At 33.9% G+C, this 27387-nt stretch overlaps 2 protein-coding genes across 4 annotated transcripts in view; one reads left to right on the plus strand and one right to left on the minus strand.

Moving 5' to 3' along the window:
* ADAD1 (adenosine deaminase domain containing 1) overlaps positions 1-27387 on the plus strand; it is a 110420-nt gene that overhangs the window by 70162 nt on the left and 12871 nt on the right. The window lies entirely within an intron of this gene.
* On the minus strand, positions 11419-16406 carry IL2 (interleukin 2). Its single transcript, XM_032333334.1, has 4 exons — positions 16230-16406; positions 16079-16138; positions 13356-13502; positions 11419-11554 (listed from the first exon to the last, which is right to left on the minus strand). The coding sequence occupies exons 1-4, from the start codon at positions 16377-16379 to the stop codon at positions 11444-11446; spliced, it is 468 nt and encodes a 155-aa protein (XP_032189225.1). The 5' UTR covers positions 16380-16406; the 3' UTR covers positions 11419-11443.

The raw sequence follows: 27387 nt of genomic DNA on the forward strand, positions 1-27387 counted from the left end.
TCTCCAGTCCATTTTAATCAAAATTCTTCCATTTTAGCTATAGCTTATAAAGTTATATAAATATAAATATAACTTTTCCATGAAATTTATCTGAACCTTTCAGTTTTAAATATCTTATCTCTGAACTCCTATATATTCTGCCCCATATTACTACATTTATTTTTACATTTTTATTACTAAATTATAAATTTATTCTTTTTTTTTTTTTTTACTTATTGCTTCTTGGACGATGACTTTCCTATAGTAATTAGTTAATATTTATTAGAAAACTGCAATCAATTTTTAAAAATTTTTTTCCCAAAATGAAAGATACAGCTATCCTTCATATCTAGCAACAGTAAAATTTACTGTTACAGAAATTTGGAGGATTTCTGGCTTCCTTAGCTATATGTTCTTTTATATAAACAATTATCTTGTTTAATCATTTATTGCTAGAATTTTAATTACCACACCTCCTATAGAACTGTGTACTTATAAACATAACTTGAATTTTTAGAAGCCAAGAACTTTTTAAATTATTATAGTATGTGACACAAAGTTTCATGTGTTCTTTTTTTTTTTTTTTTTTTAAGATTTTATTTATTTATCAGAGAGAGAGAGGGGGAGAGAGAGAGCACAGGCAGACAGAATGGCAGGCAGAGGCAGAGGGAGAAGCAGGCTCCCTGCTGAGCAAGGAGCCTGACGTGGGACTCGATCCCAGGACGCTGGGATCATGACCTGAGCCGAAGGCAGTTGCTTAACCAACTGAGCCACCCAGGCGTCCCTCATGTGTTCTTTTTTAAATAAAGGAATTTATTTTTCTTTTCAGAATTTTAAAAACTTTTATTTTGTAATAATTATAGGCTCATAAGTTAGTTGAATAAGTAGTACAGAGAGATCATGTGTACCCATTACCCATCTTCCCTTAATGGTGCATTTAGTTAGTTAATTATAGAGAATTATCAAAACCAGGAAATTGACATAGGCACAATACTATTAAGTAGACGACAGAACTTCGATTTCATCAATTATCATTTATACTTCCTTTTTCATGTGTATAGTTATATGAAATATTTTCATATGTATATATGGATAAAATTATCACCACAAAATAAATCTGTTCCATCGCTACAAGGAACTCCCTTGGGCTTTATCATCAAGTCTTCTCACCAACCTCTAGCAATCTCTATATATAATGTTTTCACTTTGAGAATGTTGTATAAATGGAATCATATATATACTATTTGGAAATTGGCTTTTTTCACTCACGATGATGACCTTGAGATTAATTCAAGTTCTTGAGTATATCAACAGTTTGTTCTTTTTTTATAGATGAATAGTATTCCATTTAGTATATTATCACAATTTCTTTTATCCCTTTACCATTCAAGGACATTTGGGTTGTTTCCAGTTTTGTCTTTTGTAAATAAAGCTGTAATGAACATACATGCATTTTTTATTGTTAACAAAAATATATGAAAGAAAATTTACTGTTTTAGCCAGTACAATTTAGTTCTGTACAATTTAATGATACTAAGTACATTCATAGTGTTGGGCAACCATCACCATTACCCATTTCTGGAACTTTTTAAATCCTCATCATCACAAATAGAAGTTTTGTACTCACTAAACAATAACTACTACTCCTTCTTTCCCCCAACCCTCAGGTGAGCAGTAGTCTATTTTTTGTCTCTCTTGAGTTTGCCAATTCTAGGTACCTCATATAAGTGGAATCATACAGTATTTGTCCTTTTGTGTTTTTGTCTTATTTCACCTAGCCTAATGTTTTCAAGGTTTGCTTATGCTATAACATGTGTCAGAATTTCCTTTTTAAGGCTGAATAGTATTTCATTGTGTAGATACACTACATTTTTTGTTTATCCATCTGATGATGGGAATTCAGCTTATTTCCATCTTTGGGCTATTGTAATTTAAAAAGAAACATTCAATTGATCTGGCAGTATTTCTGAAGAGACTATTTTTTCCTCACTGAATTATAGTTGTACATCTAGTATAACTTTATATACATTGGTCCTTTTTTCCTTCACTGCTCTGTCAATCAGTTCCACACTCTTATTTACTGAGTAGCTTTTTAATGTCTTGATATTTTGCAATATGAACCTTCCAACTTTGTTTTTCTCTAGGAGGATCTTAGCTATTTTATTTTACTAATTTATGTATTTACATTTTATTTTTATAAATTTTAACTACAAAGTCAGGGTAATTGTTTTGTAAGAAAGAAAATTAAGTAACTTCAGTTCTTTAAAAAGTTTTTTTTTTAAGATTTTATTTATTTGACAGAGATCACAAGTAGGGAGAGAGGCAGGCAGAGAGGGAAGCAGACTCCCTGCTGAGCAGAAAGCCTGATGTGGGGCTCGATCCCAGAACCCTAGGACCATGACTGGAGCCGAAAGCAGAGGCTTTAACCCACTGAGCCACCCACGTGCCCCTAAAAATTTTAATTCCAGTATACTTAACATACAGTGTTACATTAGATTCAGGTGTATAGTATAGTGATTCAGTAGTTCTGTACATTTCTCAGTGTTCTTCAAGGTAAGTGTACTCTTAATCCCCTTCATCTATTTCACCCATACTCTTTCCCGCTTCCCCTTTGGGAACCATCAGTTTGTTCTCTATAGTTAAGTGTCTGTTTTTTAGTTTGTGTCTTTTTTTCTTTGTTTATTTGTTTTCTTAAATGTCACATATGAGTGCAATCATATGGTCTTTCTCTTTGACATAGCTTGGCATTTTACTCTCTAGATTCTTTCATATTTTTGGAAATGGCAAGATTTTACTCCTTTTTATGGCTGAATAATATTCTAGCAAATGTGTGTGTATGTCTGTGTGTGTCTATACATACACACACCATTACCTTATCCATTCAACTATCTCTGGATACTGGGCTGCTACCATACTTTGGCTTTTGTGAACAATACTACAGTAAACATAGAGGTGCATATATCCTTTTGAATTAGTGTTTTTGTATTCTTTGGGTGAATATACAGTAGTGGAATCAGTGGATCATGTGATAATTCTGTTTTTAATTTTTGGGGGAACCTCCATACTGTTCTCCACGGTGGCTGCACCGGTTTGCATTCCCACTGACAGTGCATCTTTTTCTTCACATCCTTGCCAGCACTTGTGTCTTGTGTTTTGATTTTAGTTATTCTGACAGGTGTTAGGTGATACCTCATTGCAGTTTTGATTTGCAATTCCCTGATGATGAATGATGTTGAGCATTTGTTCATGTGTCTGTTGACCATCTGTATGTCTTTGGACAAATATCTATTCATATCTTCTGTCCATTTTTAAATGCATTACTACTTTTTTGAGTGTTGAGTTGTAGAAGTTCTTTTTGTATTTTGGAAACTAATACTTTATGGGATATGTCATTTGAAAATATCTTCTCCTGTTCAGTAGGTTGTCTTTTAATTTTATCATTTTTGCTGTGCAGAGCTTTTTATTTTGATGTCCCAATTGTTTATTTTTGCTTTTGTCTCCATTGTCTCAGAATTATCTAGAAAATATTGCTATGGCTAATACCAGAGAAATTACTGCTTGTGCTCTCTTCTAGGACCATTGTAGTTTCATGTCTCACATTTAAGTCCTTAATCCATTTTGAGTTTATTTTTGTGTGTAGGGCTCTCTTCTAGGACTATTGTAGTTTCATGTCTCACATTTAGGTCCTTAATCCATTTTGAGTTTATTTTTGTGTATAATATAAGAATGTGGTAGTTTCGTTCTTTTGCCTGTTGTCTGGTTTTCCCAAACCAATTGCTGAAGATACTGTCTTTTTCCCATTCTATATTGTTGCCTCCTTTGTTGAGGATTAATTGAGCCATATAATGGTTTATTTCTGGGCTCCGTTCTATTGATCTGATGCACTACTTTTGTGCCAGTATCTACTGTTTTGATTGCTTCATATTTTTAGTATATCTTCACTCTGGGATTATGATACCTCTAGTTTTGTTCTTTTTTGGATTACTTTGGTGGTTCATGGTCTTTTGAGGTTCCATACTAATTTTACAATAATTGTCGTCATTCTATGAAAAATGCTCTTGCTATTTTGATAGGGATTGCTTTAAATCTGTAGACTGCTTTGAGTAGTAACGCATTTAATATTTGTCATCCTAACCCATGAGCATGGAATATCTTTCCATTTGTTTGTGTCATCTCTAGTTTCTTTCATTAGGGTTTATAATTTTCAAGAGTACAGGTCTTTCATCTCTTTGGTTAAGTTTATCCCTAGGCATTTGGATATTTTTGGTGTGAATGTAAATGGGATAGTTTTATTAATTCCTCTTTCTGCTACTTCATTATTAGTGTATATAAATGCAATGTGTTTCTGTATATTGATTTTGTATCTGGTGACTTTTCTGAATTCTTTTTTTTTAAGATTTTTATTTATTTTTAGAGTGAGACAGTTGGAGGGGAGGAGCAGAAGGAATGGGAGAAGAAAGGGGGAAGGAATCTCAAGCAGTCTCTGGGGTCTTTTATATATAGCATCATGTCATCTGCAAGTAGTGGAAGTTTTACTTCTTTCTTACCAATTTGAATGCCTGTTAATTCTTTTTCTTATCTGATTGCTGTGGCTAGGACTTCCAGTACTGTGTTGAATTAAAGTGGGAATGGACATCCTTTCTTATTCCTGACCTTAGGGGCTAAACTATTAGCTTGTCACCATTGACTATGATGGTCTTTGTTATGTTGAAGCATGTTCCCTCCAAACCTACGGTTACTGAGGGTTTTTATCATGAATGGATGTTTTAATTTGTCAAATGCTTTATCTGCATCTATTGAAATGATTATTTTCTATTCTTTTATTGATATGTATTATGTTGATTGATTTATAAATATTGAATCACCCCTTGCATCATAGGAATAAATCCCACTTGATTGTGGTGAAAGATTTTTTAATGTATTTTGGATTCAGTTTGCTAAAATTTTGTTGAGAATTTTTGCATCTATGTTCATCCAAGATATTAGCCTATAGTTCTCTTTTTTCATAGTGTCTTTATCTAGTTTTGTTATCAGGGTAATGCTTGCCTCAAAGAATGAATTTGAAAGCTTTCTCTTCCATGTTTTGGAATAGTGGAGAATGAGTATTAACTCTTCTTTAAATGTTTGGTAGAATCTGCCTGTGAAACCATCTGGCCCTGGACTTTTGTTTGTTGGAAGTTTTTAAATTACTGATTCAGTTTCCTTGCTGGTAGTTGATCTGATAAAATTTTGTTTCTTCCTGTTTCAGTTTTGGGAGATTATATGTTTCTAGGAATTTATCCATTTCTTCTCCATTGTCCCAATATGTTGGCATGTAGTTTTTCATATATTCTCTTAATCCTTTGCATTTCTGTAGTGTTGATCCTTATTTCTCCACTTTCATATCTGATTTCGTTTGAGTCCTGTCTTTTTGTTCTTGATGAGTCTGGTTAAAGGTTTATCAATTTTGTTATCTTTTCAAAGAACCAGCTCCTGGTTTCATGGATCTGTTCTGTTGTATTTTTAGTTCCTATTTCACTTATTTCTGCTCTAATTTTTATTGCTTGCTTCCTTCTGGTTTTGAGTTTTGTTTGTTTCTCCTTTTCTTGCTCCTTCATGTGTGTAGTTAAGTTGTTTGAGATTTTTCTTCCTTAGGTAGGCCTGTATTACTATAAACTTCCCTCTTAGAACCTCTTTTGCTGCATTCCAAAGGTTTTGAACCATTGTGTTTTCATTTTCATTTATCTACTATATTTTTTTAATTTCTTATTTGATTTTTTTTGTTTGTTTGGTCAACCCATTCACTGTTTAGTAGCACGTTATTTAACCTCTATGTATTTGTACTGTTTTCAGATTTTTTTTGTGTGTGTGGTCGATTTCTAATTTCACAATATTGTGGTCCAAAAAGATTCATTGTATGACTTTGATCTTTTTTAATTTGTTGATACCTCTGTTTTGTGGCCTAATAGGTGATCTGTTCTGGAGAATATTCCATGTGCACTTGACAAGAATGTATATTTGCCTTGGCTATTTTAGATTCCTTGTATTTCCATATAAATATTAAGTCTCACTTTCTTGGTTTTATGTCTGCTTTCACCACATACACACATTTAAAATTTGAAAGTTTGAATGGGATTGCATTAACGCTATAGATAATTGAATACTATGTTTTATAATTCATGAATGTAGTATATGCTTTATTAGGTCTTACTTTCTTTTATAATGTTTTTGAGGAGGAGATATATATATTTCAGCACATCTGTTCCTAATTTTTTAATATTTTTGTGCTATTACAAATGGTATTGTTAAATTTTCCTTATCTGTCTGAGGATGGCATATAAAATACAATTTAATTTTTGTATATTAATCTTTACTAGTTACCTTACTGTGTTCACCCATTCTAATATTTTATAATTGTAGATTCTTTTGGATATTCTATTTATACACATATTTGTGAAAAGTTATAATTTTATGTCTTTATAATAATTTACTTCTTTCTTGTTAAATTTGTTAGAACATCTACTAAGCTACTGAATAGAAATGGCAGTATATATCCTTGTCTTAGTCTCAAACTTAATCTCACATTTAGTATTCTGTATTTTATCATTGATATACTAGCTGTGGTTGTTGTGACAAAGATACTCAGATGAAGGAAATTCTCTTCTAGTCTTACTTTTCTGGACACTGTTTTTATTTCAGTTCTCTTAAATGATATTTATACATAATTGAATTGATACATGTAGTCTATATAAGTTTATTTTTTCTGTATGCAGTGAGTTACATTTTGTTTTTTAACATCAAGCCAGTCTTATATTCCTAATTTGGTCACACATGTTACCTTATATATATAACATTGATTTTATCAATATTTTATTAAAGTTTTTTGAATCTGTGTTTATCCTAGATATTGGCCTATACTTGATCTTTCTAGTAATGTTAGTTTTGTGGCAGGGTTATGCTAGCTTTATAGAATGATTTTTGAAGTCTCCTTTCTTTTTCTTTTTTTTTTTTTAAGATTTTATTTATTTATTTGGCAGAGAGGCAGGCAGAGAGAGAGGGGGAAGCAGGCTCCCTGCTGAACAGAGAGCCCGATGCAGGGCTCGATCCCAGGAACCTGAGATCATGATCTGAGCCACCGAAGGCAGAGGCTTAATCCACTGAGCCACCCAGGTGCCCCTCCTTTCTTTTTCTACTTTCAGATTGTTTGTATTTATTCCTTTAATATTTGGAATAATAAGACAGAAATGCTCTTTAGTTCTGAGGTTTCCTTCTTGGGAAAGTTTTCAACTGCCAGAATCATTTCCCATTACATTTTACTATTTTTTAACTTTCCTCCTCTTCTGGTATTCCTATTATGTACACATTAAATCATTTGATATTCAAAAAGTAATTGAGTTTCTGTTTACTTTTTTTTTTTTAAAGATTTTATGTATTTGAGAGAGAGGCAGCGATAGCAACAGAGAGCATGAGCAGGGAGGAGAGGGAGAGGCAGGCTCCACTCCCCACTGAGCAGGGATCCCAATGACCATGGGATCATGACCTGAGCCAAAGGCAGACAGATACTCAACCGCCTGAGCCACCCAGGCACCTCCCCTCATTTACTTTTTATTCAGCCTTTTTTTGTTTTGTGTTTTAATGTCATTGTTTCTCTGGAATTTACTTTAGAGTATATTTAAGTTCATTGATCTTTGGTGTCTTTTTAAGCCCAGCTAGTGAATTTTTCATTTCATGTATTTTTCAATTATAAAATTTATGTTCTAGCATTTTGGTTCTTTTTTTTTTTTTTTTTGCTTTTTAAATTGTTTCATTTTTACAGTTTTCATTTCTCTCAGATTCTGTTTCCTCATTGTGTTCAACTTGTCCTTTAAATCTTGGACTTATTTATAATAATGAATTCCATCATCTCTGTCTTTTGCTTTTCTGCTTCTGTTGAGGTTTTTTTATTCTGCCCATCATAGGTGGGCATGTTTTTTTCGCATGCCTATTCATTTTTTATTTATGCTGGATTGGGTTTTGTTATTTTTATTTATTTTTGTTTCAAGTTTTAATTTAAATATTAGTTAACATAAAATGTAATATTCGTTTCAGGAGTAAAATTTCATAATTCATCACTTACATGTAACACTCATTGCTCATCACAATAAACGCCCTCCTTAATATCCCATCCCCCACCTCCTTCTAGCAACCCTCAGTTTTTTGTCTTTGTAGTTAAGAGTCTGTTTCATGGTTTGCCTTCTTTTTTTTTCCTGCCCTATGTTCATCTGTTTTCTTTCTTAAATTCCATATATGAGTAAAATCATATGGTATTTGTCTTTTTGTGACTGACTTATTTCACGTAGCATAATATACTTTAGCTCCATCCATGTTGTTGTCTTATTTTAGGTAATGTTGAATTTTGTTCTGGAATAGAATTAATTTACTTGTGAATATTCTTGAATCTTTCAAGACTTGCTTTCCAGCTTTGTTAGGGCATGTCTGGAGTGGTCCTTAAAACAAGGCTAGATTAGTCCAAAATCTAAGTCCTGGTCTTTTTAGGATTTCTACCAAATTTCCAGGGTGTTCAGTAAGGTTTCTCTACTCTGCCTTGTTAGAATTTGAGCATCTACATCAAAAATTAATGATGTACTATATGTTGGCTAACTGAACATAAAAAAAAAAAGAATTGGAGCATCTTCTAATCTTAGACAAGCTTTTGTGGTTGTTTAGATCACAATTTATAAGGGTACATGCCTTCCCTATTAGTTGTTCTTTGATGAGCCTCGTGGAATCTCACCTCCAAATAACCACAGCTTAGTATTCAGCCAAAAATAGAAAAGAAAAAACGACAGTCTTTTATACATATTTCTGTAGCTCCTTACTATACCACTCTCTTTTCTCCACAATGCTCACCACAAATTTCAATGTTCACTTTCAGTAACATTGAAACTCTCTCTTGCTTTAACTCAGTGAGGTGGCTTTGCCCTAGGACTCACCTTATTTCTGTCCATTTTCTTAAGTGTCTTATTTCTATACTGCCTGTTCTTCACTGCTCAAGTTTTATGGTTATAAGAGACTAGTCTGGTACCAGTTACTCAAAGCTGGAAAGCAGATGTCTTGCTATATGCATTTTGAAGCTATGGAATTATTAAATGGATCAAATTTAGTTGTTATATCTTCTCATGGAGTGAAGTCCTGTCATGAAATTTATCTCTATTTATGTTATCTCTATTTATATATATCTCTATATCTTTTTCTTTACGATCCCATTTTTAAATACATAAAGGTAGCTTTATTTTTTCTTTTTTTTTAATATCTTAATTTTTTGTGTGTTTTTTTTTTAGTGTTCCAAGATTCATTGTTTATGCACCACACCCAGTTCTCCGTGCAATTTGTGCTCTCTTTGATACCCACCCCAGACTTACCATCCTCTCACCCGCTCCCTTCCAAACCCTCAGTTCTTTTCTCAGAGTCCATAGTCTCTCATGCTTCATCTCCCCATCTGATTTACCCCAGTTCGCTTTTCCTTTCCTTTTCCTAATATCCTCCATGTCATTTTTGTGAGTGAACCCATATGATAATTGACTTTCTCTGCTTGACTTATTTCACTTAGCATAATCTTCTGGTCCCATCCATGTTGATACAAAGTTGGGTATTCATCCTTTCTGATGGAGGCATGATATTCCATTGTATATATAGGCCACATCTTCTTTAACTGTTTGTCTGTTGAAGTAAAAAAAATACTCAAACTCAACACCCAAAAAACAGATAATCACATCAAAAACGAGCAGAAGACATGAACAGACACTTCTCCAAAGAAGACACACAGTAGTTAACAGACACATGAAAAAATGTTCGTCATCATTAGCCATCAAGGAAATTCAAATCAAAACCTCATTGAGATACCACCTTACACCAGTTAGAATGGCCAAAATTATCAGGACAGGAAACAAGCGTTGGAGAGGATGTAGAGAAAGGGGAATCCTCTTAACATCGTCAGTGGGAATGCAAGTTACTTTGGAACTCTTTATTCTACAGGGAAACTCTGGCATTTAAATATCATTTAAAAGGCCTCTGTGGAGTGCAAGAATTGATTCGACCAACTATTAATGCCATTTGCAAGTTCTCTTTAAATTCTGAATCCCAGGAGTTTCACTGCCCTAAATTAAATCAGCCTACACCTGACTTAGTTTTCACCTTGTTGTCCTCAGTATAAAGCACTAACAGCTTCAGTATAATAAAACACATTTTATTCTCACAATCTCAGTGATGTTGAGATCTTAACTTTGATTTTAGGCCTAGAGGTAATGACAGGTGGTAGAGGAGAGTTCTGAGGAAAATTTCCCTTAATCTGTAAGTTACTGGAAGGTTTTTAAGCAGAAGAGTGATTTTTCTTCAAAAAGGATGCTATTAAAATGAGGTTGGCTCTGTCAATAGATGTTTAAAATTCTCGGCCTTCTATAACTGGCAAAATCTAATTTTGGTGGTCTATTTCTTGTGGCTATTTCTGGCATGATTAATATGTTTGAGCCAGAAAAGAGATGGCATACTCAGAACACATCACGGAGGATCTAATAAAGAGACAATTTACCAAACTATAATCATGGTACAGGGAAGCTGCAAGGGATAATGCAGTTCCCTGGAGCTAGTATTGGTTGAAGTCCCTAGGGCTGAAGGGAGGAGTGGAAGGAAAATTTAGCAGAACCTACAAGGAAAAAGTCTTGAGAGAAACTGGGTTTTTTGGTTGGGAGGTAAAGCCATCCAGAGACTACTTCACATGTTGAGTCATGTGACTTTTCTGTCATCTTTTCTGTCCCCCAGACATCCTACCAGAACTCCCCAGTAGTGGGAGCCATTGGAAAGCCAGAGGGCAGGGGAGAACTTTGGTATATGTTATACAAGAGAGCCTCCTGACAGCAAGTTGTAAGATGCTGGAGAATGGATAGAGAGGCACACCAATTATATGAAGTGTTTCAAGTTTGACATCTTGTTTAAGGCATAACCTGAAGAAGGAAAGTAGTGTGATTTGATGAGATTTGCTGAAACTAGAACTAAGGATCCAATCCGCTTCTGAAAGGAGAAAGCAAGAACTTTGAGAAGCCCATTTCCCTATTCCACATACCTCTTCAGGGGAAGAGTGGGTTTTGGAAGCATCTTAACTATCTTATGAGTTCACATGAGTTCAGAAATGTTTTACTCTCTGCTATTCCTAGAACAATAAATGGCTGGGCTTATTTTTATTCATCAACTTTATTAAATAATTTTATTAACTGATCTACATACATATTTAACAATTCCATATAAAAAATAAATACTTTGGGTTAAATAAGTGAGTTTTTAGAGCCCCTAGGGCTTACAAAAAGAATCTTAAAAGATCCATATTTACCATATGAAGTATAAGAATAATAATTACAAAAGGTAGCAAACCATACATCAAAAAATAAATATAGATTTTAAATATTTAAATAAATAGAAAGTCTGGTACATTTAAATAGGAGGTGCTTAATTATCAAGTCAGTGTTGAGAAGATGCTTTGACAAAAAGTAATCCATTTGTTCAGAAATTCTGTAATGGTTACTGTCTCGTCATCATATTCACATTTGAAACTTGTTTCAGATCCCTATAAAAGAAAAATTTTTTAATTTTTTTAGTTCAAGGTAGTTTCCCATATATACTTATTCCAAGTTGAGTAATTTATGACTGATGCCCTTTATTTTCAAGTATGTTTAATACATTAATCACATTTCCTTGAAATGATTGAAATGGTATGCCAAAAAATTATATGTTGATAACAAGTGATAGTAACATATACACTAAGATTTTCCTCATTTGTCAATTCTGCCCATCTCAGTGAATACAAGAATTCTTTTTCCTGGATTGTATACAGGTAAACATTTTAAGTAAAAACAGTTCTAGACAAATATTTTATTAAATGCTGCATTCAAAATAAAATTATTAAACCTCTCTTCCCGTGGGCATATATCTATTTATAGGTTACATGTATACAGTCATTTACATATTATACTTCTTTTTCAGACCTTAAACCTCCTACTGACTTTAGTAAATCTCCTCATAGTTCCCCAAAGCAAAATAGAACCAGCCCAGAGTAAGTTAGGATAAGCTTTTATTTGGAAAAAAATTATGTGAAGAACATTTTCATAAATTCTCATACCCATTCCCACTCCATGTTAGTATTAATGCAGGTAAGTTTCCCAAATTTTAAAAGTCTAAACATTAGAAATTTTGTTCTGTGGACTGACTTTTTTAGAAATTAACGTCCTCTGCTGGTAGGAGCTATTTCAACTCTGCCTCTAGCTGACAAAATATTATGAAATATAACAAGATAAAAGAGAGCACTTTTTCAAACTGAGGTAATTTCCTACCATGGAAATATAAACCTAGGAAGATAAGTATTTCCTTTAAATAAACCGTTGCAGTGTTATATACCCTCTTACATATAATTATTTGAATATTACAACCTCTTGGGAAGATGTAAATTTTTTAAATTAGCTTTAAATTTTTTTAATTTTAATTAAAATTTTAAAATAGCTGACATTTTCTGACTTGCACATAGTTTTATCTTAATTTTACATCAAGAATTAATGAGTTTTCTGATGGTCAAAAATTTTGTAACAAACCTTTGACATTGTTTTTATCTACCAATGTTTAGATGACATTGATTTCAATGTATTTTTTAAGTAGATTAAAAGAAACAGTCTACTAATACAATGACTTATTTGGAAACAACTGGAATTACATAATTTTAGAAACTTGGCTCTACTGTAATAAAAATTATGCTCTTTTGGAGGCCTATTAACTCATGAAATCTGTACTTCGTCAGATGGGATGAGAAAAGAGAGTCATGAATCTCTTCACATCACCCAAGTCTCTTGGATATTTAGTATTTCCTGTGCATTTAAAAATACTAAAGTTCTTAAAAGTATTATCTCTAAATAAGGAGTTAATTGTCTAGCCCACTGGCGATTTTAGTTTTCATTTTTTTTTTTAGGTAAATCTCTTAATCCTTCCACCAAATAATAGGAAAACTGCATTTTAAAATCCTTTCAGGTAATTAGATTGGATATTCCGGAAAATGATCTGAAAGAATTAGAAAATATGTAACCAAATCTATCCGCTTTCTGTGAAATTCAGTTGTCTTTTCCCATTCCCAGTTTTGTATTAATGTGACAAAGAGGTGACAGAGTGCTGGGTTATGGGCTTATCTCTAGGTGGATGGTAGGCAGAAACCCTCTAAATTATACTCCCCTGTTCCATAGTGTATCATCTAATATAAAAATGATACATGTTCACATTGGTCTTAAAATGCATGAGAACTTCACAAATTATAAAAATGTTATACCACTTTAAAATGATCTTCCATTTATTTTGTTTTCAGGAGAGCAAATAAAGTAATGCCTTACCTTTAGTTTCAGAAGTGTTACATTGATATTGCTCATTAGTTCCTTGATGTCTGTCAAGTGAAAGTTTTTGCTTTGAGCTAAATATAGCACTTCCTCCAAAAGTTTGAGTTCTTCTGCTAGACATTGAAGATGAGTCAATTCTGTGGCCTTGAATAATAATAAAAATAGTTGTCAGGTCAGTTTGCCCTAAAGGTCAGAACCAGAAATCAGTCTCTAGTGAGAATAGTTTTTGATTATTCTTCCTATTGTCAGCATTACTTTAAATATGGACCAATGTAGCTCATAAGACTGGAAAAACTGGAATTCATCTACCCATGTTTAGCATTAAATGTTACACAATGAGAGGGGCCTGGGTGGCTTAGTCAGTTAAGTGGCTGCCTTCAGCTCAGGTCATGATCCCAGGGGTCTGGGATCGAATCCCATGTTGGGCTCCTTGCTTACTAAGGAGGCTGCCTCTCCCTCTGCCCTTCCCCCGCTCATGCTTGCTTCCTCTCTCTAAAATGACTGAATGAATGAATGTTAAATGATAAGTCAATAATTTCAACTTAATTTGGCTTTGCCCAAAGTCAACATTTCTGTACCCAAATGCAAATCACAGATATAGGTAGAATTCTTTTCCCCTCTGTGTAGAAATTATTAGAATCAGAGCAGTCATAGCATGGAAGTATAGGATCACATTTTATAATTCTAACATTTAATCTAAGAGTTGAGAATTATAGAATGTTAAGGACAGAGGAGCTCTTAGATACTGTCACAATCCCAGCATTTTATAGATTAGGGAATTTTAACCATATAGTAATGAGTCTCAATATAGCAAGTCATATAAGTGTCCTAATTTTTTACTTTTCTATAAGTATATTAAGATGCATTAAAAAATTATGTGTCCCAACCAAATTAAAGAGTAGAATATTTGAAGGAATTTTTGGTGACCCTCCTGACTTAAACCTATATACTTCCTCACCCATGTGATCTGTTATAATGATAGTATTTCATATTTTTCTGGTACATTGTAATTTTATTTATTATAAATATATAATATATTACTTATTTCAGGGGTACTTGTGTGTGATTTATCAGTTTTATACAATTTACAGCTCTCATCATAGCACATTATAATTTTAAAGTGTCTACTCCCAAACAAGCCCATTTAAGTCTCACAGCCACCTCTTGAGATAGCAATGCAGTGCTGTTATCTCCATTTTACAAAGAAGGAAAATAAATCTCAGAAGTGTTTTCCCAAAGTCACATGATTAGGGAGCCAAGATTAAATTTTAGTTCTTTTTCTTTATAGCTCTAACATAGCATCCTTTGAATTAAATGTTTTTATAACTTCCTGAAATTTTTTTGCAAAATAAAGTGGTGGTAAAATGAGCAAATGAGTGGAGCTTATCACATTACTTTGGGTTTCAAGTAGATTTTGAGATGTGATTTAGAAACTGTTAGATTTCAAAGAATTTCACCACCCTCTAAATTATGCACGTAATCTCATGTTATCTTTCTAGAAATCTTTAAAGTGTGATTTAGGACTATACCACACAAATTTTACGACATTTCTATCCACTGGCCTTTTAACTTGTTACTACAAATTCAGCGCTTAACTTTTTGGAGCTGTTTTCCTCAGAAAACAGTCCAGTGTCTTTATGAAGCTAGAGTTAAGAGTTAACTTAAAGATACCACCAATCCATGTGGCTCTTAAGTTAAAGAAGCATCTCAAGTTATTTTCATCTTTTGAAAAAGTAGTTTGAAGAATAATTTCAGTTAATAAGAGGTCAATGAGATTACATCCATGACCTTTAAATTCCATTTTTTTTTTTTTTTCTGGGCTTGATTCACCCTGGGACAAACTCTTTTCAGCACAAAGTTATATGCATTCTCTGTTGACTGGCACAACTACTAAGAAACTTTATATTTCTAGTATAGCCGTAGGAGCTTAGATGATTTATGTTTATCTGAATATCCAAATGACCAAATCTTGGAAAACAAGTCATATAGCATCTTAAGTCTCTAGGTCTATTGGCATAAAAGATGTGTAAGTCCAAATTTTTACTTTATATTCTGAGGGAGAATTTTGTTTTTACTAATACCTAATGTTTATATGGTATTTATCCTATATCAGACACGATTTTGAGTACTTTGCATTTACCTGTTAATCCTCACAAAACTATATGAACTATAAATAACTATCATTCATATAAGTAGATAAGAAACTGAGTCAGAGTAGGCAACTTGCTCAAGGTCACAAAAGCTAAGACATAGCTGGGATTCCAGTTCAGATAATCTGGTCCTAGGGACCATGCTATTGGTCATTACTATGCTGCCTCTCAAAGGTAGGCCCTTAGGAATTTTTCCTAAAACGATGAAGGATTTTTAAAAATAGGAAATCAACTTTGATAATTTGCATGGTAAAATGATATAATCAAATATCTCTCAAGTTTTAAATTTTTAAATAAAAATAAGTCGATATAATCTTTTAAAATTGTCCCATCAATAAACTGGGAATATTATTCTTGTCTCTTCCCACTTCCTTTTCCAAAACACACGCAAATACATACAGAAAAACATATATGCAAAGCTATTTTACAGAAGCTTCCTTACCAAATTTTTTTTTAAATATTGAAGTTACTGATGCTTTTCAGATGAAGTGCTATTAATCTAATCAGTTACAAATTTTCATACAACTTTGAATTTTATTAAGACATAAATTGAATGTAGAAAGTACTTACCTTCTTGGGCATGTAGAATTTAAATGTGAGCATCCTGGGGAGTTTGAGGCTCTCATAATTCTGAGAAAGCATAATATATTTTCATTAAAAAATGAACTCCAGTTCAAAAAATTATATATAATAATTTTGGTAAGAAAGGGAATATACTTACATTAACTCCATTCAAGAGCAACTGTAAGTCCAGCAGCAATTGCTCCAGCTGTTGCTGTGCTTCCTTCGTAGAGCTTGAAGTAGTAGGTGCACTGTTTGCGACGAGTGCGAGAGTCAGTACGATGCAAGACAAGAGTTGCATTTTGTACATTGTGGCAGGAGTTGAGGTTACTGTGAGTAGTGATTACAGAGGCTGATAGGAAGCACTTGAACAAGAGAAGCAATTTATACTCTTAATTCTGGAAAAATATTTATGGGGGTGTCAAAATGTTTTACATATTACACATATTTTCAAAGATTCTACCTGTGTGGCAAAAAAGCATTACCTTTATTTTTCCTCTTCTGATGACTCTTTGGAATTTCTTTAAACCCCCATAAACTGACTGAATGGATGTAGGTAAAATCCCTGTTGGTTACATGAGCCCACACTTAGGTGGCTGTTGTAATTCATACAACTAACGCCTTCTGTATGAAACAAATTTTCCTCCCTCTTTCTTTAAGGGGGTGGGGATGCAAAAGTGGCTCATGAAAATTTTCTCTTTGTCATAAAACTATGGTGAACACGTGGAGCACTATGGTGTGGTGGACAAGAGTAAATAGTTGAAAAGAATAAATTTTTATATTTGTTGATTAAACAGGAAGAATACTGGTTTCCTGTTTAGGATGGTTTTACCTTTTGATCTACACAATGACTGAGCTAATGCATACACGATAGATTACTTCTTACACAATCAGCTAGAAAAATTAAGGCTAGAATGCATGAATGCTCATTGAGCTTGAGGTACTGTTTTATGCTATTTTAATTTGAATATTTCTTGTATCTATTTTAATCTCTTAATAGCTGTTGTACATTTTTTTAATGGGCATGATGTTTAACAAATACCCAGAAAAGGGTTTGCATGAAAGGGTACAAATGCTAGTTTTGGGGAGGAGGGTTTGGACAAATGTATTTTTGCTGCTTTATTATTTTTGCTGGGCATCAAGGGAATGTAAGGTGAGTTAAAATGTCACAACAACCAGGGTGGTTTTACTTCCTCTTGGTCTCAGGGATCAGCCAAGCTATTAAATATTTTTCCCACTTTATATCCATTTCACTTCTCTCTCTCTCTCTCTTTTAAACAGATTATTTATATTTCTTTAAATATAAGGCATAAAATAAAAACAATAGGGATCACCAAGTTTGTTTGTATCTTACTAACTGAAATTTCTGGACACTATTTGTACATACTTTAGGAGAAAGAGAATATGATGTGGCTAGCTTGAGGTGTACCAATACTGGCCTAAGTAGTGTGGCTGCGGCTGAGAAAGGCATGGTAGTAAATAGACCAGGAGGCTGAGGCAGGTCATGTGGTGGGGGTGTTTGTGTGGGCATGTGACTTGTGGAGTAAGAGCAGCCTCAGAGCAGGCATATTTGAGCTCATTTATTCCAAGATGATTCTTATTATACAGAGGTCAGAATTGAATGGACAGAAGTTACTTAAAAAGGGTATCCATTATAATTTTTAGAGCACCTTTTATGAAAAAATGAATAAAGTACTACAAACAACTCATGACACATATTGAGAAAAGGCTTTGCATCCAACAGTACAGATGCTAGTTTTATAATAGACTTTATATGTGCACTGTGTAAACCAGTTCATAAGTTTCAACTTGTTAAGTTTTTACCTCTTTAATAGACTTAGGTTTATCCACTACAGCATCTGGGATACTATGAGTGTAAAATAATAATTCTTAAATAAGATCAGATCAATATTCTGATATTAGAATATCAATAGAGTGGGTAGGATAATACTTAGGACATATGTTAATGTGTCCTCAGTATAATGCACTAATAGCTTCAGTATAATAATGGTATGGCTATATACTTGTAATTTAAATTGGAGAGAATTGAGGAAACCCTCGATGAGATTGCTTGTAACTCCTCCAATTTTACTACCTTATACTTTGTGTCTAGTCTTTAAAAAGACATTTCTCTAGCACCTCGGGTATACAGAAAGGGAGAGAAAAGAACAATGTGAACACACACAGTCTAGTTTAAACCTTATAATGAACTTGTAATGATTCCCATTTTGCAGATTAGAAAACTGAATCTCAGATACGTTAACTAATTTGTTGTATGTCATGAATCCTTTATTGCCAGAAAGTGGCAGAACAAGGATTCGAAACCAGAATATTCTGACTGCAAAGTCCACCATTGTATTCTTTCTTAATGAAACTGATGTGCATTATGAAAGATGTGTATATAGACAAGTGTAATCTCAGTAAAACATAAAAATTACTGCTTCAGGAGAAGTGGATATAAAGAATTTTGAAGAATCTGACTTCAAACTGGATTTTGACAACATGGTTAAACTGTAGATATGTAAATTTAGGATGAGGAGAGTGGTAGGCAGGAAAGGTTAACCATTCAAAGGAGCATTTGTACTACAAAAAAAAAAAGGAAAAATGGTTTGGTTTAGTACTATTTATGCATCAGGTAACATTCTGAAGAATATAAAATATCTTTGTAAAATTTAAAAACAAGCATTAAATAGTTCCTTAGATGGAAAAAAAAAATGAAGGAAAAGACAGATTAGAGATCAGTGATCTTTCAGAAAAGATTAGAGACAAGTTAGGAACAAATGACCACGATCTTTTCTTTTTATTACTAAAAAGTACAAAATCTTTCTCTGTACCTTTCAAATCAAACTAAGCATTAGTTCTAAGGGAAAGGCTATTTAATGATCTGTGGATCAACTTTGTTGTACTTGTTTTGCTTCTCTGAAGACTTCAGTATTTCATCCCAGCATCATCAGCTCAGACCCTTCCAGAATGGAAGAATTCAGGCCCACACATTTTTCTGTGTGGGGGCTTTTCCAATGAGGCCTTTGATGTTCTCATAGTCTTGATATTTCTAGTTCTCCAGCTATTTCCATTAGAGAATGGGTCAGTATATGGCTACATTGATGGGACCCTGTAGAAGACTGAGTTCTTGGGCCCTGGGCTTATCCCTATTATATAGCAGGCTCCATTATGAAGCTGAACTGCTAATTTCTTTCTATAAATGCTTGGGGATAAAACTACCATACACTGTAGCATACTTTCACTTTTTAACATGTTTGACACATCAGCTGGCTTCTCTGGCTGTAGTGGTGATAAAATCAGTAAGACTGCAGGCTACTGCAGTAGTCACATCCCCTACTTCCCCTTTGAAAATAAGATTCTATTCAATAAGAAGCTATTTTCATTGCTAAACATTGTTTGTGACTCAGCCTCTTAGACTCAAGAGTAGCCCAAGTTCTTTTAAAAGAAAAGCCCTAGTCTCTGAAGCTGCCTACCAAAGAGATTGGTCAGTCAGTTGCACACATTGTCCATTCATCAAAGCTGACTTTCAAGGACTCCACTTCCTGCAAGAAATGTTTTCTTCCGGACCCTTTCTCATTGCTTTATAAAACTTTAATTTAGACTGATGTTTCATGCCCGTATTAGTGTCTACAGGCCTCTTGGCTTTTCAAGACACAGTTGTCTCCCTTTGAAATTAGGATATTGAGGAATAATCTCCATACCATCCAGAGAATATTCAGCTAAGAGCTCTGTGCTTCCTGTGAAAACCTGAATTTCTTCAGGCATAGGCTGGTGCCCAGTCTTAGTCTTTATCAGACCTCTGGCCCTCTATGATGTGATAATACTGTAAATCTATCTGTGGATCACAGTTACGTCTCATTCATGTGTGCTTTTCTTCCATGTGGGCAATTTTAATATTCATAATCTTTTGGGATGGAAGAATTGTTTCCTTAGTACTTTTAGTTTTACAAAGTGTTTTCAAATTCATTATCTCATTGAGTCACATTTTACTGATAAGAAACTTAACATTTGTACAGGTTAAATAACTTGCCCAATAACACGTTCTTAAGGTAGTGGTGAAGTTAGAGCAAAACCCCAAGACTTCCTGACCCCTAATGATCATGTGTATTTCCGGTATAAAATAGTGATACTAAATTCTAGGTGCATTAGGCTATACAGAGAAGGCTGAATTAGTTTGTGCCTGCTATTTCATCTCATTTCACTCTATCAGTGATAGCTGATGAGTCAGGCAAGGCATCATCCACCTTCGCCTAACCAATACCTTGCCTGAGCAGTTTTAGGGTTTCTAAGAAGTTAGAGCAGCTTAATTCACACAGCTACAGAAGCTAGGTTCTCTCTCTCTCTCTCTCTCTCTCTCTCCTTCTTCATCTCTTTCTGGGGTCTTTTAAAAGCAGTAGAGAACTTGATGTTTCCTAACACTTCTCCTGTATGTGAAGTAAGAAAATAATTGCATCTACTGTGGATTTAAGTTGCATTGTACTTTTAGGAGTACAGTATTCTAAAGCTGACATGAGATATCACACACTAGGCAGTTGTCTGCGTTTGGCAACCTAGACACACTTCACTGCCTAAATGTAATGAGAATGGGAGGATCTTCCAAACCCTAGGAACTTTACTTTTTGTGTAAATATAAGATCCAAGTCAAGATACACAGCAGTTAGCAGAAGTAGAATGGGATAAGCTGACAGTAACAGCAATAGATTTCCAAGACATTTCAAGTCTGTAAAGCACTTTCACATCCATTTGTCTCCTCTTATGGCAGAATAGGTAAAGAAACATTTTCTGGTTATATGTATTTCACTAACAACTTTATTTTCTTTGTACATTAAGAATTAAGCTTGCAACTTACAGGTAAATATTAGCTTTCTCCTCTGCTAAGATACGTGCTTTCATTAAAATCTTCTGAAGATAAAATTATCTTCCTTTAAATACTTTCCCTGTCTAACTTTGTTTCTAAGTTCTCTGTTAAACATTTGTTCTTCCCTCTTCTACAGTAGCTTCTTTGGATGTATCATCAATAATCCATTGTTCCATCATTCATGTTAAAAGATAAAATGAGGTATATTTAAAAATTTAAGAGTTTGAACAAAAATCCATTTGAATTGGGTAGCATCCCATCTAGCAGATAGAAGGGAGCTCTGAGGAGTTGTACAAAATGAAAGACTTTTATAGCCAGAGGGAGCAAGGATGAGCAACTTATACCAAGCAAAAAAAGAAAAAAAAAAGTTGGTTATTACAAGGCTACTTTCTTTTAGAGGATGGCATGGGTCTGTCAGGTGGATTATCTAGTGATGAGCAGGCGATTCCTGATTGACTGGTTTAAGATATCATTCCTAGGAGAAGAGAAACTGTAATTAAGTCTTGGTTTAGTGATGTGGGGCTTAGCATAAGTGACTTCATTTTGGGTCTGTTGTCTTGTTTTTAACACTAATAATAATTTTTAAAGCTATAGCCTGATTTTTTGTTTAAAAATATAATATTATTATCTAATTTAAAAATAATGCATAATAATATATATATTCATTATAGAAAATTGGGGAACTACAAAAAAGCTAAAAAAAAAGTGAAAATCAACTGTAATCTTACCTTATAGAGGTAACTGTTGATATTATGTACTGGTATAAGTCCACCTAGTCTTTTTTTCTGTGTTATAGTTTTTCATGCTTATTTTTCTTTTAATGTGTTATAAATATCTCACATATTATATATTTATTTAAAACATTATGTTTAATAATTACATAAAATTATGTTGTGTGACTGTATTCTTTTATCAGAGTTTACATTAATTCCAGTTATTCACCATATGAACAGTGCTGTAATTCATTGAAAACTTTTGCACATAAATATTTGTGTACATTTCTAGTCATCCTCTTAGGATAAAATCCTAGAAGTGGAATTACTGGGTCAAAGACTATGAACATTTTAAGGCTTTTGATACGTATTCAGAAAGTTCGTAAAAAACTAATATTCCTTATCATTGGTATAAGCTTATTTTTCTGTGCTGCCTATATTGGTTCCATATTATCAAATACAGGAGGCGGCAAGAGGGAGAAAGGAGAGGATCTAGTGAAATGTGTGCTGATTGGTGGTTATACTAATATGCTGAGGTCCATCATTGGAACTGGGAGTCAGTCAGACCTGGGGTAGGAGTCCTATTTATCATTTATTGGCTGTGTGAGTTTGAACAAATTATTTATCTTCCCTAAGCATGTCTTCATTTTTAAAATGGCAATATGGACCTCCCTGGACTCTCATGTGTAACAAACAAGACAGCATAAATGAAAGCCCACAACACTAATCTATTAACTTGGAATGAATAAGTGATTCCATGATCTACCACCTTATCCTTTTCTACTAAGATGTTTAAAATGATGGGATTTCCTTTGTGTAATATCTTAATATCATCCAGGTTTGCTAATCTGCCTAATTTGAGGGTTGAAAAAGAAATAGGTGAAAACTTTACCATCCCAACATTACCCAAATTAAACTCAGAATCTAATTTAATTAACCAAATAATTTTTAATCATTCTGTGAGGTCACTAGAGATAAGGTCATTATTCCATAATATATCAGTCCCACCTAAGGGGACTCTGTCCATTGTAGAGAAGGAACAATCATTTGCCCTCTGCCCACCTAGGTGCTTGGCAGAGACCCCCCCCATAAAAAAAGATTAATAGAAAAATGTAATAATTTTAACTGCATACATGCATACCTGTGGGATCCCCACAAAAATATGAGACTCAAAGGGCACCTAAACAGCTGAAGCTTATATCCCATCCTGAGCTAAGGAAAGGGATGGAGGTCTGTGGCTTCAAAGGGGAGAAGGCAATTCATGAAAAGGTGAATAGAGGAAATGTTTGGGAAGCAAAATTACCTTGCCTTGTCATGCACTAAAGTCTCTCAGGTGAAGAACTTATCTCTGGTAATAGCTTTCTTCCTAGCACAGGCCTCTTCCTAATGTAAATTTCTTTATAAACATAGTTTTCCCTTATAAAATACTAGGTTCTGCTCTATTTTCAGAGCCTCTCCTGGGTCTTCAAGTTTTTCGAAAGAATCAACTCAAAATAATCCTGATGCCAATGAATCATATTTTGAGATGGTACATTCTGCTATTGTTTACCATCAAAATTGGCCTTTCCTGATCTGAGTTGAAAGACAAACTCATTTTTTAACACAACCAAAGACCAGAAAATTAATTTTTTAAAATTCCTTTGTACAACAAATCTCATGGAGAATATGGTAAATGGGTTTCTTCTCATGCACTGAATTATTAGCAGTGTATGCCTGGAATGCTGCACTGAGAGTAATTCTGTCCTCAGTGAAGAAACATGTTATGGATATTCAATCTGAAATAGGTTCTGGAATGTGGAGTAATAGCCTGGATGCTAGCTCTTTATTTCTGATATGCCTATGCTTTCTTTAGCCCAATTCTAGTCAACTATATTACTTGTTTTCAAGATGTTGGTAGCTGCGAAAGAAGTGTAGGAATGGGGCTGTGTGCAGAACAAATGATCACCAACAGTTTAAAAGAATAGGTCATAAGAGGTAGACAGAAAAATAGAAAATGCATAAAGTATTTAAAAAGTGAAATAAATATAGGAACCAAAGAAAAGCACAGCCTTCTGGAAACTTAGTATATGACCCAGTCATCTCATGTACACCAACAGGTCCTGAGAGTCCTGTGTAGTAGCAGAGTATAGTGACTAACATTCACAGTAATGATTCCACCTCCTCAAAGCAATGTTTAAATTATGTTTTGCTTTGTTTTTATCTGCTTTGTTTAGGAAGCCACAGTATGCCTAATATTTTGAGGAGAGATTTCCATTTCTAAAGGGTTAGATATTAGAACAAAAGCAGACGAGAACACATAATACATCTGCAAATCAAGGCAAAAAAACTATCACAGAAGACAGTAATGCTAGAGAAAAAGAGGAAATAAAGTAAATCAACACTCTGTCAGGGCCCACCCATGCAATCCATGGAGATGGGAGGAGGAGCCAGCCTCTGCAAATAAGATGCACCTATAGCTTCTAATACTAGGAACCAAAGAGAAAGCTTTCACACCACCTCATGGAAACTGGACTTTTTTACACTGGTAGAGCTTCCAGAAGTAGTTATACAGGTGGCTAATTTTAGAATCAAACTTGCCTCTTTTGTAATTTTTTTAAAGTTTGTAAGTAAGTACCTTTTTCTTCTCTCCTCTGTCTTTGATAAGCATCAAGCTAGTCTCACAGTATTGGGCAAATAATTCTGAACTACTCACCTGATGATATTAAGATTCTTGTAGAGTTTATTTTACTTCTTATGCCTAGCCTGTTATAGACCAACCTGTATAGACCTGTTATAGACGAACCTGTTATAGACCAACCTATATAGGTTGGTCTATACTGCCTTTTTATGTGTATGTGTGTATGCATCTGTAATTATTTCTTAAGGATTCAGGAAGATTTTTCTGTGGAGTAAAAATGTATTATGGGCTTTACAGCATTGACAAGTCTCTGGGATGTTTTCATCTGATTCATAAATTGTGAGCCATAGGATAAGGTTATTTTAACCTAGGAATAAAGTCTTTTAGTAAGCTTGTTGACAATTATTGTATCAGCTCTTGTATACAAATATGACAAAGCTTCTATCCATCTTAAAGGCACATAGTCATTGAAAATATCCATATTAATAGCACTCTTCCTATGCAAAATCAACCTGGAGAAACTAAGCCTTTTCTCAATCCCCCACCCTTCACTCTCACTTTTCATAGATTCCCAACATTGTCATTCTGCAAAATAGGGCAGTTCTTAGAAAACCATTTAGTTAATTTTGAAGTATGACGCATAGCAAGAACAACTAATTTTTTTTAACATTTCTTCTTCTCTAAGGTGAGGGAGTAAACCCTTGGAGCACTCCAGGGACCATCTAGAAGGAAACTTAGATGTTATGGGTATAATGGGCAACCTTACAGTTTTGTTATTCTGAGTTTGGGGTATGGCTTGGGGCAGCAATAAGAGTTCTCCAAGGAAAATACTTGTTCCGTTAAGATGCAGGTATAGTTCCTAAAAGAGCGGCTGCAGGTTTGTTGCTTCATAGACCAGAATGATGACATAATGTTTTGAAAACAGGAAGAAAAATAATGTTTAAGAATTTTACTCCTTCAAATGAGAAATCATGGTTGTTTGATTTAGAACTACCTACGAACAGGGTAAGAGGCAACATAAAAGTGCAAAAAATTATTGTTGAGTATTGAAAGAAAGTACATATATATAGGTCAGGCAAAAGATAACATGTTTTCAGTGTAGAATATACAGAAGACAAAAAATATTTGTTGTCTCACACTCATGTAATTGGAGATAACACACTCTTACTCCTGCATTCAGTTTCTGTGGTTGGCTATATAGTGGTGAAATTCCAACTATTAGAAATACTTAAAAAAAAAAAGGAAATATTTTTGTGTAGTTAAAAAATCAATGAAAGTTCTGTTGACTTGCTCACCACTACTTAGAATTAATGTAATAAAACCCTAGTATTTCTTTGATTTTAAGAGATTAATTGGTTGTTCTGTACACTATAGTAGGTTCTTGTGAAAATGGAGCCCAAAGTGATTAAATTTGATGGATCAAGCATTTAGGGAAGATTTAATATTTTATTTATTTTTTTAGATTTTTTAATTTTATTTGTCAGAGAGAGAGAGAGCGCGAGCGCACAGGCAGAGTGGCAGGCAGAGTGGCAGGCAGAGTCAGAGGGAGAGGCAGGCTCCCTGCGGGGCAAGGAAGATTTAGATTTAGACTGTATGGTACCATTTCCTAGGGAATATAAATTCAAGTGCCACACTCCACTGGTGAGGATAGAACTACATAAGGGTCACAGTTAGCTAGGGCATCGGAGTCTAAGTTAAAAGAAGAACAAGCTCTACATCCATCCCAAACTCATCTCAGACCAGTCTTATCAGGGCAGCTACAAGACACTAAATCACCTTGGAGCTTCCTAAATACTTTGCTTTCTTCAGGCCCAAAGGATTTTTTAAAAGTTACTCTGTTATTTTTGCTGTAGAGAATGATAATTTCATCCTAATATCCATTCTTCCCTCCAGCTTAGAAAAAGAATACTGCTTCTTAGTGGGATATATTGCTGCTTCTCAATAAAGATCATTTTCCCTACTTTCCCTTTGCAATGAAGTGTGGCCATGCAGATATAATGGCTGAAGCTCTAGTAACTCTTCTAGACCTTAAGGACAGGGGTCCATAATCTAGGTGTGTTAAAACTGAGAGGTATGATAATGATATTTTTATGTAGCTGCCAAATAAACTCTGATTGCTTAGTTCCTAAATTCTTCTATGTGAAGGAGAAACATATCTGCTTAAGCCACTGTTATTTTGGCCTTCTCATTACGGTTGACTCTTGAACAATGTGGGGGTTACGGGCACTAGCCTCTGCACTGTTGAAAATCCATGTGTAACCTTTGACTCCCCCCAATTTTAACTGATAGACTGTTTTTGACTGGAAACTTTACTGATAACCGAAACAGTTGATTAAAACATATACTATATGTAGTATGTGTTATATACCATATTCTTCTAATAAAGTAAACTAGAGAAAAAATGTTGTTAAGGAAATCATAAGGAAGAGAAAATACATTTACAGCATTATCCTGTGTTTATTTTAAAAATCTGATCTGTGCAATTTAAACCAATGTTGTTTAAGGGTCAACTGTGTATGCAGTTAACACTGAGTACATTAGGTCATGTTCTTTTTAGACCGTCATATTAGGGTTTTTTGTCTGCAAAATATTTAAGGTACATTATTGAACAACATCATGGGCTATAGGAGGACAAAAATAAGAAGCTATCCCTAGCCTACGTGTACAATTTGCTAGTTTTTACCGGCATAAGAACAGACAGATAGATCAATGGAATAGAATTGAGAGTCCAGAAAGAAGCCCTTAAATTTATGGTCAGTTAGTTTTTGGCAAGGATGCCAAAGGGAGGAAGAATAATCTTTTCAACATCTGGTACAGGGACTTGTTAAAAAAATTTTTTTTTAATAAATCACAAAAATACTGCATATTTATATGCAAAAGAATGAAGTTGGACCCCTACTTCATACCATTTACAAACATTAACCAAAACTGAATTATAGACCTAAAATAACAAAGCTCATAGAATAAAACATAGAAGTAAATATTCTTGACTTTGAATTAGTCAGTGGTTCCTTAGTTATGTCACTAAAAGCAAAATCAACAAAAGAAAAAATAAATTGGACATTATTAAAATAGGAAACTTTTGTCCTTCAAAGGACAGCATAAAGAAAGTCAAAAGATAACTCAC

The sequence above is a fragment of the Mustela erminea genome, chromosome 2, assembly GCF_009829155.1.
Source record: "Mustela erminea isolate mMusErm1 chromosome 2, mMusErm1.Pri, whole genome shotgun sequence".
Classification (NCBI taxonomy): Eukaryota; Metazoa; Chordata; class Mammalia; order Carnivora; family Mustelidae; genus Mustela; species Mustela erminea.

What these genes read in the sequence shown, in the direction of transcription:
- IL2 (XM_032333334.1), bottom strand. Translation starts at nt 16,379, where the DNA reads ATGTACAAAATGCAACTCTTGTCTTGCATCGTACTGACTCTCGCACTC. An exon ending in TGCTCTTGAATGGAGTTAAT is followed by an intron (nt 16,139 to 16,229) that starts GTAAGTATATTC and finishes ATGCTTTCTCAG; the next exon opens with AATTATGAGAGCCTCAAACT. An exon ending in AATTCTACATGCCCAAGAAG is followed by an intron (nt 13,503 to 16,078) that starts GTAAGTACTTTC and finishes TTATTATTCAAG; the next exon opens with GCCACAGAATTGACTCATCT.